At 38.9% G+C, this 12906-nt stretch overlaps 1 protein-coding gene across 1 annotated transcript in view; it reads left to right on the top strand.

Annotated features, from left to right (window-relative positions):
* The window catches only part of MTHFD1L (methylenetetrahydrofolate dehydrogenase (NADP+ dependent) 1 like), a 148188-nt gene that overhangs the window by 76657 nt on the left and 58625 nt on the right, over window positions 1–12906 (top strand). The window contains exons 21-24 of the mRNA XM_082301184.1: window positions 5862–6001; window positions 7795–7836; window positions 8893–8993; window positions 9411–9588. Coding sequence (XP_082157310.1) covers window positions 5862–6001; window positions 7795–7836; window positions 8893–8993; window positions 9411–9588 — 461 coding nt within the window. The remainder of the gene's footprint in view (window positions 1–5861; window positions 6002–7794; window positions 7837–8892; window positions 8994–9410; window positions 9589–12906) is intronic.

Raw genomic sequence — 12906 nt, 5'->3', positions numbered from 1 at the left:
GGACAGAGCAGGAGAGAAAGATAGAAGACAGAAAAATGAACAGGGATTACCCTTTCAGCAAGGCTGGGTGCTCATTTGATTCAGCCACAGTGGAAAACCATGCCCTAAATTGGTGGTTTGGAGGCAGGAATCACTGCAGTTGCATTTCTGTATATTTTCAAGACGGGGAGGCAAGCAGAGCTGTGGAGATGTGCAGAGCATGCTTTCTGTCACACAGTGCTACCCCTGTCAGCTCCTGGAGTTTCCAGTTTGATTCCCACCCTGAATTTAAAAACCAACATCTGCAGCATACATACATAAACAGGCCTTTAACACCCACGAAGAGAAATTGTGTCCTTGATCGTCAGAGGATTGAGATTTAAGGGTTTTCTTTACCTGTCTGGCTTGTAGTAAATAAATGAACTTTCTGCAATTCTTTTTTGTCTATAGTGTGGGAATAGTCTATATGAGTCATTGTGCCTATTCTTTTGTTTAATGTATGGGATGCTCTTGGAAAGTTAGCAGCAATTGATTTTAAAAGTGAGTAACTCTGAGAGGTTATGAGGTAACCTTTAGTTTCTCATTTAAAGCTGCTCTGCATTTAAATGGTAAAATTACTTTCTTATGTAAAAATAATTGTTTCTAAGGAAAATATTGAAATAGCTTGTTATGGAGTCCCAAGGGAATCAGCACTTAAATTAAATGTATTCCTGGGAGCCAAGTTTCCTGTGCAGCCCTTGCTGCCAGGACGCAGTGACTGTTAGTGGAGGCCTGCGACTCAGCCAAAGGAGATAATAAGACTCCTTTGAAGGAAGGCAGAATGAATTGCCATATCTGCTGGTTCAGTCAAAAGCATGGATTGTATGTCAACAATCAGAAACCTCCAGTGCCCAGACCTTGGTGTGGCAAACACTGCCCTGGCATCTTTCTTTAGCAAAGGGTGGAAAGTACACATTACATCCAATTAGCTTATGGTCTGTTAAACTTAGGGGCAAGTATTTTTCCTATTACCTTTTCTTCTATGCCTCACAACAACAACATAAAATTTTGACAACCAGTGCAAAGTATTTTCTTCATGGCATAGAAAATGTTCAGGCTTAACAAATTCATGTGTATTTTCTTCTGGACTTTGTGTTCAGCAGTGGTAGCAGTCAGTTCCTGTGTTCCATGATATCTGAAAATGCGTGTAAAGAAAAATGAACAGGAAAACTCCCTCTGTAGGTAGGGGAGGGGAGCGGGGAAAAAAGTATCTGTTACATTCCAGAATCAGTCATAATAATGGAAGTTCACATCAAATAATTGCTAGAGTCAAAATGGACAAACATCTGGCTTGTTCATCCCTAGCTATACTAACAAAAATATGATATCCTGTTAGAAAAATCACTGATCATCCTGGTTTATTTTGGCGATTGTGCACCTTGGTATTTTTCACTTAATAAAGAACATATCAGTACTTTATAGCTAGCGTATCTCCAGTTCCAGGTTCACAGTTCATGTGCTTCTGTGACTTTGAACTCTTCCTTTCCTGAGTTTACCAGCAGACAGCTGCACCAGAACAGATATGTTTACATGTGGGGAGTAAATGGCAACTTGCAGCTCAGAGTTTCCATTTCCTTTTACATTGTTCAGGAATCCAGGCACACAATTCGTCCTCAAGCTTCGCCTCGTGTGTGCATCTGACTTGGCCCTTTGTAGTACAAATGCTTTATTTTGACATTGATTTGTTGATACAAAGGGCTGACTAGGGAAAAGCTACTTTCACTAGAAATTACCCTCAGTAAGCATGAAGTTCAATTGTGGGTGAAATAGCTTTTTAAAAAATATTCTAAACATCACTTTCTGTAAGGCTTTTAAGCACTATATCAATGTAAGACTAATGTGGAACCACTTTATGCAGCTTTAGTGAGATAGATGTATTTTTAGATGGAGAAAAATTACATTTTGTATTAAGGATGACGGTGAAATCTGATTAGCTGCTTAACACACGACACTGTCTATTTAATCTATTGTCACATGTAGGTGATTCCCAGATGTCCTTGGTAAGGCAGTAATTACATGAAGGAGGTTATGATAATTATAAACAAGAAACAAAACCATCAGAGTGATTTGTTCATTTGCCTGAACCCTGAAGTAGAATTACAGACCCCAGTGAAGAGTTTGTTCTGACTTTACACCATCTGACAGACTTATTTCTGTTGCCTAGTTTCACCCCTACAGGCTTCTCCTTCCCCTTTTGTACCTAATTTTGATATTTTGGATTCTTGCTCTGAATGAAAACCATGGTTTATGGATGATTTTGGTAGCAGGAGTGAGTGAAGTAGGTATTACATAAATGATCTCTAGGAAGACCTGTGTGTTGTGTTTTGCCTACTGGCTTTTTGAACCAAGATACTGCAGTTACCCTGATGTGTTAGAATGAGCTGCTCTTGGTCACACTCATGTGGATATTTTAGGAGAACAAACTATGTGACCTTACTTGAGCACTTTGATGCAGTTTAGTTCTGATATATATATGTGTAAATTAATTGCTAGGCTTGGCCTATAGCCCACTCTTAACAGTAATGTAATGGTAGTGCACTTCTGATACGTGAAATTTAAATTTTTTGTCCTCATTCCAATGTTCTTTATTATGCTTAGGCTCTAAAACTGAAGCATAAAATCAAACAACGAGTTTGCACTTTAGGTTTTGCACTTTATACAACCACACAGTGAGAGTCCAGAGAACTGTACTGGCTGAAAATTGCACCCAGGAGATAATCTTTTAGCACTTGTCCAGCTCATCTTGAGTCTTGTCGGTGCAAGGAGGGCATCCAGAATGCAGATCAAGGCCAGGGACTGTAATAACACTGATCTAGGTCAGTATATGTTTGCCATGGAGTTGTGTTCTCAGCCTGGAAGTACAAATACCTGTGTGTTTTCTGTGAGCTTGCTGAAGGCAGATCATTTACCTCTTCACTTTCATTAAAACTGCATTAGAACTGTGTTTGTGGCCTGGAAATCAAAGCAAGCAGTTAACACCATGCTGGTACCTATTACAAATGCCTACCTGCTTTCAGGGCAGCATCCCACATAGCCATGATTCATGGGGCTGGGAAATGGTCACTTGGCAGGGCACGAGATAAACAGGCATCCAGGGAGGGGAGCTGAAGCTGGGCAAAAATGTGTAGGCAGGTAGTAGTGCTTGTGTCATAAACTGTTCTTCAGTTGAAGTACATCAGACCACAACTACTTAAGTAGATGTTTGTTGCCCAAAATTTAAGTGAGTTCACCTGTAGTCTGTAATTCTCTTCTATTAACAAACTATGTATGAGAAATTATTATCAAAATAAATGGACCTATGTTTTACTTTAATTTTCTGTTGTTACATGTAAAGTGATTAGCTCACCACGTACTACTTTCAATTTCTGTTGTTACATTTAAAGTGATTAGCTGGTTTATCTCATGATCACTAAATGTAGAGTAGTTTGAAACTTCCCATTCGTAGTCTGTGCTTTTCATTGATGTTTTCATTTGAAAGCAGGAAACAATCTGAAAGTAATTGTATTAAGTGTTTCAGCACAAAGATTTTAAAGTATAAGAGCTTGGCATGTTATTCTATCTTCTTACTATTCCTTAGAGAAAATAAAATGGAGTTGCAACTTTCATCCAGGCAGCTTTTCTACTGCATCCTGTTTCCTTCCACACACTGGAGAAAGCTGATGAGAACTGATGTTCGTCTCCCTTTCCTCCACTTCCAAAAATCCCGTTCTCCGTGTTGTAGCAGTCACTCTGGTGAACTCTGATACACTCTTTGGGTTGTTTAGGCAAATGCGAATTTTGCCCTCCATATCAAAGGAAGGATTGCAAAGAATAGAGGAACATGCACTGCGCTGGCTGCTTGGACTGCCCAAAGGGTGGCTTGCTGTGCAAGCAGTTGCTGTGGAAGGCTGACGTCTCTGCTTTTCTCCCACTGAAAGGCAGACTTGCAATCCCCCCTTTCTCAAAGGGAAACTGACCCTTGAAAAGGCTTGGCATGAAATGGATTAACTCCCTGGAAACTTTGTTTGGAAATGTTAGGAGACTGCTATGTATATGTGCTGGCAACCTCTGTAAGAGACAAATTATTTTCCCACCCTCTCAAGCACTTGGTAGTTTATCTGTTGTTTATATTAAAGATTGATCGTGGTTATATATTCCTAATTCAGGGTTCTCATTAATCACCCTATGCCACATAAGAGACTGAAGAAGAAGAATGAGGGTTACTGGAAAGCAGAAATGTGATCCCTGGCTTTGCTTCTAATGTGACTTATCCTGACATTAGCTTTGCTCCTATGAATTACTGCATTTGTGTAAACATATTTCCTTTCTTTTTTTTTTTTCCCCCCATGTTTGGTGTGTCTGTTTTTCTCAGGGCTATTTAGAAAAAGATGATTTACGTATTACAATGATTGAGGAGAATGTTAATCATGACACTTGCCATGTTACTATTTCAGGAGGTCCCTGTTCCCCCCAGCAGGCCCACCCTCTTGTTTGCTACTACTTGCTGCCTCTCCCAGCCCCAGCAGCCATTTCCTCCCTCAGAGCAGATCCAAGCAATTGTTTCAGCCTGTGCAAAACGAAGAAGAGGTGGAAAAGGACCAGTGGGGTTAGGACAAATGCACAAAGGCTGGGACTTCCTAAAGTGCATCGGCTGCCAACAGTGAGATACTTTTTGTCACAGCAACAGAGCAGATCTGTACCTCCTCCTTGACCCTGCTGCAGGTTGCCAACCCTGAAATGTTCAATCAGCTGTTTGTGGTCCCTTCCCCTCCTAAGTATGAGAGACAAAACTGCTGGCAAGAGGGAAAGAAAAGGGAATTTACAGGTTTTTACAAGTTGATTTGGGTTATGAGAACATGTTACCAGCCCTGCTTGGAGTCAGGTCCAGAAGCCTCTGGAGCAAACTATTTTCCTGCCCTGACTTGTCTGCCTGGAAGTCCCTTCACATCTTTCAGAGGCATTCATTGAGCCCAGCTCTTTAGTGTGTTCTGGTGGGAAAAAGTTGCATCAGCAAATTTTCAACCAACAGGAGATTTAATCCCTTAAATTTTTTGTTTGCTGTATGCTTGTCTTTGTCTATTATAAAGAAATAACTTGGATTTTAAAAGAAGCAATTGAAATAATTTCTACAAATCAGGACAAATTCGCTCTGAAGAGACTGATACCATTTAATACGGATTATCTTCTTTTTATTTGTAGCTCCACTAAAAATACTTTGCCAGGTGTATCTTAATTCTGCACAGATTTTTCTCTTAAGTCATGTTACATTCATGTCTGACTTCTTTGGTGCAAAATCCCATTATTAAATTTGCTATTTAAGAGCATATTCAACACTGAGATATGACGGTAACTGCTGGTTTGTGTTTATAACTAAACATCCTCTCCACAAAAGCAAGAGATCACCAGAAGTTCTGCAAAGCTAGAAGAATTTAGGTCCATTAGTTGTGATGAAAGCACATTTTGAGTAAAATCATAGGAGGAGGAATAATATAGGAAAGTCTTATATCTGTCAGAATTTGCAATCATTTTACCCATAATTGCACAGAAGCATTGATTTTAGAGGACTAGATATTTTTTAAGTACTTTGGTTCAAAGTAATTTAGATTGTTTGGTTTTTTCCCCCCATGTAACTACCTTTGATGGCATATTGTACATATCAAGAATAAGAGAATTTATTTCTGAGTTGGGAATAGGTTTTTAATCAGACTCAGTAATGTAAATAGACCTCTATTTGAAAGTTCATTCAAAACGGAGTACTAGTGTGTATTTAAGAGCACTGTATGCTAAAGTAGAAATATCCCCCAGTGTTTAACCAAAAACATGTTTAATGTGTGGTTTTGTTCTGTTTTTTTTATGTTTAACAGTAACTGAAGCTGGCTTTGGTGCTGACATTGGGATGGAGAAATTCTTCAACATCAAATGCAGAGCGTCTGGCTTGGTTCCCAGTGTGGTTGTCCTTGTTGCTACAGTGAGGGCTTTGAAGATGCATGGAGGTGGGCCAAATGTAAGCTTTTGCACCTTTCTTGGAAAACTCAAGTTGTTGCTAATATTTGAAATAAGTAAAATACCTTGATTTAAGAAATATTTGGAGTAGTCTATGGGGCAGTATTTAGATAACCCTTCTGAGATACCTCGTTATATAGGCGTTGTCTCTGAAGTTAATGCTATCACTAAAGCTAAGGCACAAATGAAAGAAGAGGGACGGAAGAGCTCTGAAGTAGTACTGCATCTTGCAGAGCAAGGGAAGTTTGCTGCATGAAAAAAAAAGCTGCAAGATATAGGTATATATACATATTCCTTTCCCTAGCTTTTGAAATAGTAGTTGTAAGTGAACTGAAGTCGTCACAGGTTGGGAAATTTGATGGCCAAGGAGAGATGAGACGAGTTCGAGTTGCAGCATGTGAGTGGAAGTAGAGAACATTGTTAGTGAAGGTTTTGAGATTTCTTTCACTCCACTAATGGGTACCCCTTATGTCCTTTTATTTTGCTCCGATTAATTCCCTCAGGGATGCTGAAGTAACTGATGAAATTTTGCAAGTGTTTTCTTGGTGTACCAAGAGTCACCAGTGTATAATTTTCTGTTGCCTGAGCCATGGAGAGACTTTACAGATTAGTGATTGTAGAAGAGCTCCTCAAACATGTAATCAGATCAGACTCTGCTAGCCGAGCAGACAGACACTTAACTCCTAGGAACACTTTCATCTGCCCAGCATGCTAGAGAGTGATGCTGCCAGGGAAACAGTCACACTGTGTGAAAATACCAGAGCTGTTTCCACAGCCACAAAATTTTAGAATGCATAGTTTCCCTTACAGCTAATCATCTCTAAGAGTTAAAGCTGAGCTACCCTTTTTCAGTCTTTCAGGTTGATATAATGATATCACTGTCTATCATTTTAGGCCACTTCTAATGCATGTTTTCTTTATTTTGAATTATATTTCTCCATCCCTGTCAAGGCATTTATATTTTCACAAGTGTTATCATTCAATCTAGCAAAAATAGGACTTAAATATGTTTTAATAACTGTCTCTATTTCTGTCGCACTTGTGTCCTTAGAAGTTTAAAGCTTTCATTTGTTTACAAATGTGATGCATTCATCACTGAGGCATGTAGAGTACCAGATACTTTTACTGGGAGGTTAACTATAAAATGGACTAATGCTAGAGACAAAAGTGAGTAAGTCTGGTGCCTGAGATTGATGTTATGTGGTCCTTGGAGACTCAGTATAGTACCCCAGTACCTTGGTGATGCACTTTGCATGTATACCTTTGTGCTTTCCAGCAAATTACTTGCATGCCGTTCCTTGCCATGGGCAGTAATTACAGGACACTCAGAGATGATGTTCTTGTGTGTTGCTGTTATTTCTTCAGCTGTTGGAAGTTGCTGTCTATTGTCTTTGCACTGCTGGTGTGTTGTAACAACATGTAGAATGAGATCCAGCTGCCTCCCCTGGTAGTCTTTTGCAACTAATTGCCGAGGCAAGACCCGTATCTTGCTACCCAAATACAATAGGAAGTGTTGCTATTCTTTGTGTACTGGTGCAACTGGAAATAAAATAAATTTTGTACTATTCATAAGCTTATGCTTTGTCTTAGGAGGGTTAGCGGCTGCGTCTAACCCTTCTCCTTATTATGGGGTAGTGGGTCTGGTTGCTGCAGTCAGGCTGTGATGTTGTGTGCATTGGTGTGTGTTAACTGGCAGTAGAGAAAGCAAGCAAAATTGCACTTCTGACCCTTTAGGGTTATATGACAAGTATCAATCTCTGATGACTTTGACTGTTTATTATTGCCTGATCCCAGGTAACTGCTGGTGCCCCCTTGAAGAAAGAATACACAGAAGAGGTAAGAGGAACTGTTATAAAACTTAAGAGAGGTTTCTGTTTCAAGGAACAAAATAATGTGGTGTACAGAGAATCAGAACTTCTCCTTGCCCTGGCTGGTTAGTGTGCACAGCCTCAGGTTTGACAGCAGCATGCTCTAATGCTGACATTCAAGTGAACACCTCTAACAGGCATTGCCAACAAGTAAAACCACCTCATCTTCCCTCAGCCCCTTTCTGTTACCCTTCTTGTGTGTATTATGTGTGCGATTGCATGATGGATTGTAATGGAGAACTGAAATAGCTGAAAAATAACCTTTTTTCAGTAGTTTTTGCAAGACCACTAAGTTTTCAGACTGCTCAACACACAAGCATTTATAGAAGCAAAAGAGCAGAGTGGTGTAGGGGTCAAGAACACTCCCTGAAATTAATGATAGCATAACCTGTTCATTAAACAACAAGTTTAATATGTTTATGCTTCACATTTGGGGTGGGATGCCACTCTTCAAACGAAGAGTGAATTCTGCTGGTTTGTTTTCTTTGTCACTTCACTTCGGACAAATTTTTTTGCTTATATGAGGCTAAGCATATGTGTTTTGTTACAATTAAGACAAGGCCTACAAAGTGTGACGTAAAAGAGTAAATAAGGAAATCCAGTAATGTGCTTTTATCTGGGTTATGTATGTGTACATATGAACTCTGCATCTAACACATCTGTATATTAAACCCCACCCCACTACTGCAGTCTGTTTATAAACCTTGCAAACAGCAGACTGAAACCTTTCACAACCATGTCAAGCAACCGGTCATCAGCTGCACCATCTTCCTGTGTCTCAGAAGAGAGCAATGGTTTCATGTACAAGTTTTGGACACTGCTTAGTTACTTAAATATGTCTGATGTTTATTAATTGGAATGAGAATTAATAAGTGCCAGAATACTTTCATCTGGAAGCATTTCACTTGCCTGCAACTGTCATGATCAGCACTGTTTATGTTCTCTTAAATTTATGGAAAATTCTTTGGCTGGAGAAGACTTTATGTATCTTACCATTTCCATTAATTTTTATTTAATTGCACAGAACCTCCAGCTGGTAGCTGATGGCTGCTGTAATCTGCAGAAACAGATTCAAATTACTCAGCTCTTTGGAGTTCCTGTTGTGGTTGCTCTAAACGTCTTCAAGTAAGTCTGTTCTTTCATTACTCTTGTGAATAAATACACAGTTCAAATTTCTCACTTTTCTTGGTTTTTAAATTATTCGATTTGGCATGAACAAAGAAGCTATTAAAGAATTTCCTTTTTTCATCATGAATATAAAGATATTTAAGTCCTTGGCTTGTTCTTAAGGTGTTAAAACCAACAAAAAAAGTATATACTATTATGGAACTGATAATCTTCCGTGTTAATTAGCTATAACAGTTACAAAGTTTTCTTGAAACCCATAAATACATATGCTGTATATAAATGCATTATGTATATGGTACGATTTCTATATATACCTGCTTTACCACTACTGATGGTAAAATAAGGCTAAGTTTATAAGGTTATAGAAGAGAACTAATTAAACAAAATAATGAGACAGGACTGTTTGGTTGGCAGAACTGACTCTCCAGCTGAGGTTGATCTGGTATGTAAGATTGCAAAGGAGTCTGGAGCATTTGATGCTGTACCCTGCAATCACTGGTCGGCTGGTGGTAGAGGAGCAGTAAAATTAGCTCAAGCTGTGGAAAAGGCAGCCAATCAGAAAAACAGTTTCAAATATCTCTACAGCTTGGAGGTAAGATTTCTTTTCTTTTTTTTTTTTTTTTAATGAATGCATTCTGCATCAGAGTTGGATTTAAAGCAAGAAGAACATTGAGAGCATTGAAACGAAGTTATCCAAAATACTTGGAAAGGAACTTGCCTTGGTTTAAGATCACAAAAGCTGAGGAGAACAAGCAATCTATGGCTTGTCTAATCAGAGAGCAGGATACTCACTGGTAATAATCATTACTTAGTGCATTGAACGATACTTCTGATACTTTCATGTTTAACTTAAAAGTATGTATGCAGATGGAACACTCACCTGCTGTTTTGGAAGACTTCTCCAAAGATCTCACAGTCACGGTATTTGTCCTGTCAGTCGGTTAAAATGAGTTGTAGTTGCTGTCTCACAGTCACGGGTGTTGCACCAATAGTTGTGGCTTCCTGAAGCTGGGGCTTTGTGGCTAATTTGCTTAGCCCTTAGATAACCCAACAAAGGAAAGCGTGGTCCAAGTTTCAATCCTATGTCTGCCAGAGTTAGTGACTTTTTCCGTGTCTGTTGGAGACTGTTACTGCAGTTGTCTGCAAGGTAACATCACAGCATTGTGAGTTGTCAAGAGGAGCTTGGACCCCTGGGAGCATTGGAGGTGCTAGGGTACCACTGTGCTGGCAGAACATTTGGAGGGACATATTGCCAAGAAGGTTATATAAATGATTTCTCACGGCCTTCCTGGCTATCCAGATGTGGGTGGGTATAAATCTGAACAGCCAAACAGACTTCTCTGGCTCTGAGGAAGCCCTTGTCAAGTTTCAGATCCTGTGCCCCAGTTGACCATGCTACTTAAGTTTCTTTAGAAAATGTTCGAATGCTATTTTTTAATAACAGAACCTCAGCTTCATTCTTTAAAATGGCTGGAAGTTCCTGTTTAGATTCTTCTCTCCAGCAAAAAGTTCAGTCTGAGGTAGGTATGCCCTACTGTCAAATTTCATTCTCTCTTCTCCTTGATATGCACCCTGTATCTGTTGCACCCATTTTATTATTACTTTCCACCTCCCCTGCTGTTTTACAAAGTGTCAGTAATCCAGCCAACCCCTGTCAGTGTTAACCACTGCCTTGACAGAATGGATGGACATATGTTGGGAATATTACTGCTGCAGCATCTATTCAAGGCATTTTGCCCATGCAACAATTTTACAGCTGAGAAATGGACCATGTATATGCCTTTCTAAGTTTGTCTCTACTGAGATGCTCTGAAAACTGAGGCTATCATCTTATGGGACTTGTGTAATTAAATGGGGAAAAAATTTCTTTGAGAAATACATGTTAATAGTTTTCCCTACTGGACACTTGTGTGGGATAGTACATTAGCCTTTGAGAAGGCCCATATTTAAGCTCTGATGTTACTATACACTATGTAGCTTACAATCTGGTGGTACGAGTGAGTAAAAAGGATTGGTAGGGGTGGACTCTGCCTCTAAAGAAAATCAGATTGATTTCCACTTTAATGTCTTTCCCAGACACATCGTTTCGTGCTGTGTTGCATAAGCAGCATGATCTTAAGCACAAAGGGAATGAATCACATCCTTACATCAACTTAATATCCTGTAACTTCACACAAGTATTATAAGCCTCAAAAATAAGTTGAAGGGATTTTATAAAAACATATAAAGATTTTAAAATACTGTAAAAAAGTACCCTCAGGCCAACAAAAACAGTAAAGTGTGAAGTTCAGGCTTCTGTTTCATCCTTACTATGCAAAGGATGGGGACTGAAGCAGTGGAAGTAGGAGAGTGAAACAGCAATGCTGTCACTTTTACAGTATGTAGGTCAATTGGTTACTAGGCTCACAGAGAAGTGAAGGAAAGCCACCTCTCCCAAATAAGCCTGCCCTGATTTCTTTTGTTGTTGTAGCAATTCTGAGGTGCAGTTTCTACTGTTCAAAGGGGCAAAATAAAGAAATTTAAGGAAGATAAAAAGCAGTAAAATGGGATTCAGACAGGTTATTTTCCCCCCCTCATTGTGCCTAAAGGGGATGTAAGTGAAAGGACATAGTTCCATACCTCATCTGATTGTCAGATTTGTCCAGTTACTTGAATAATATTGAGTCCTGGTTGCCTCAAGTTTCATGGGATTTGCTGTGGCTTTTTTTTTTTTCTGTTTTCTTTCCCTTTTGGAAGGTCAAAGAGGGGAAATACTCTGCATAAAACCACTACCACTTCATTCATATATCTATCTGTCATCATGAAATTGCTCTACTGTTCCCTTTACTCCATGTCTCCATTTAATCCTTTGATGTCTATGCACCTTGTTTTCCTGTCTGGAAAACTTCATCAGAATTTGCTTCCAGAACTGGCTATAATTAGAAAAATTTCCAACAGCACAGACCACTGTAGCTGTAACAGGTTCATTCAATATTTTGATCTTTTGTTAGAAAGCATCACTCAGGTTATTAAAAAAAAATAAGCGTCAAACCCTTACATGTAAAACTGGTTTATATACTTTTTTCTAGTTAGAACAAACTTTGAAGTAAACTTTTTATTAGTGTGCAGTCAGACATATAATTAGATGATAGTCCAGGTCAAGTGAGCTCTCTTTGTTTCATTTTTTTTCCAAATGCATTAATCTCTGCAGTGCTTTATATAAATTCCAAATGCATCTTTGAAAACAAAAGCTTCCTTGAAGGATATTTACAAATGTGTGTAGTGTGAGAAGAACACTAGAAGAAGGTATTTTCTAGATCTGACAAATGCTGGTTAAGAGTTGAGAATCGGCTTTTTTTTTTCTGAATCCTGAGGCATGTTTATGCATTTATACCATCTTGTCCAGTGTTACCTGAGCATGTGCCCAATGAGCAATTTTAGACATTGGACCCAACAGTTCAGGACTCAGGCTCTGCTCCTGTTCAGTATCATAGCCAGCTAGTCTAATTAGAAGACTGTGCTAATTTTATTCCTTGAAGCATCTCATTTGGTCTCTTTAAATGTCCTTGAGTGTCATTCCATGACACACTCTTCTGTAGTCCCACTTTTAGATAGCTTTTTGGGTTCTCTTTACTTATTTCTATAAGCAGGCAATCTTTTTATTTATCCTAGTAGCTGATGCTTGTAGTTAGAATTTTTTTAAGTCTTGATTATAGTGTTTGACATTTGGTATAAGGTGAACAAATATTTTGGGGGAGTTGAAATGAGAACAGAATAGGTCATACATGGTTTTGGGAGTGCATATGTGTGGCAGTAATTTCATGGATCAAATCCATGACCTTTGACAAGTAAATACTGCACCATTGCCACTGTAATATTGTAAGAAAAGGATGTAAACAGATAGAGTGCACTATGAAATGCTTACAGTATT

Source organism: Coloeus monedula (genome assembly GCF_965178545.1).
Source record: "Coloeus monedula genome assembly, chromosome: 2".
NCBI lineage: Eukaryota > Metazoa > Chordata > Aves > Passeriformes > Corvidae > Coloeus > Coloeus monedula.
Note: the sequence above shows the minus strand (reverse complement) of the source record. Positions and strands in the feature narration are given on the sequence as shown.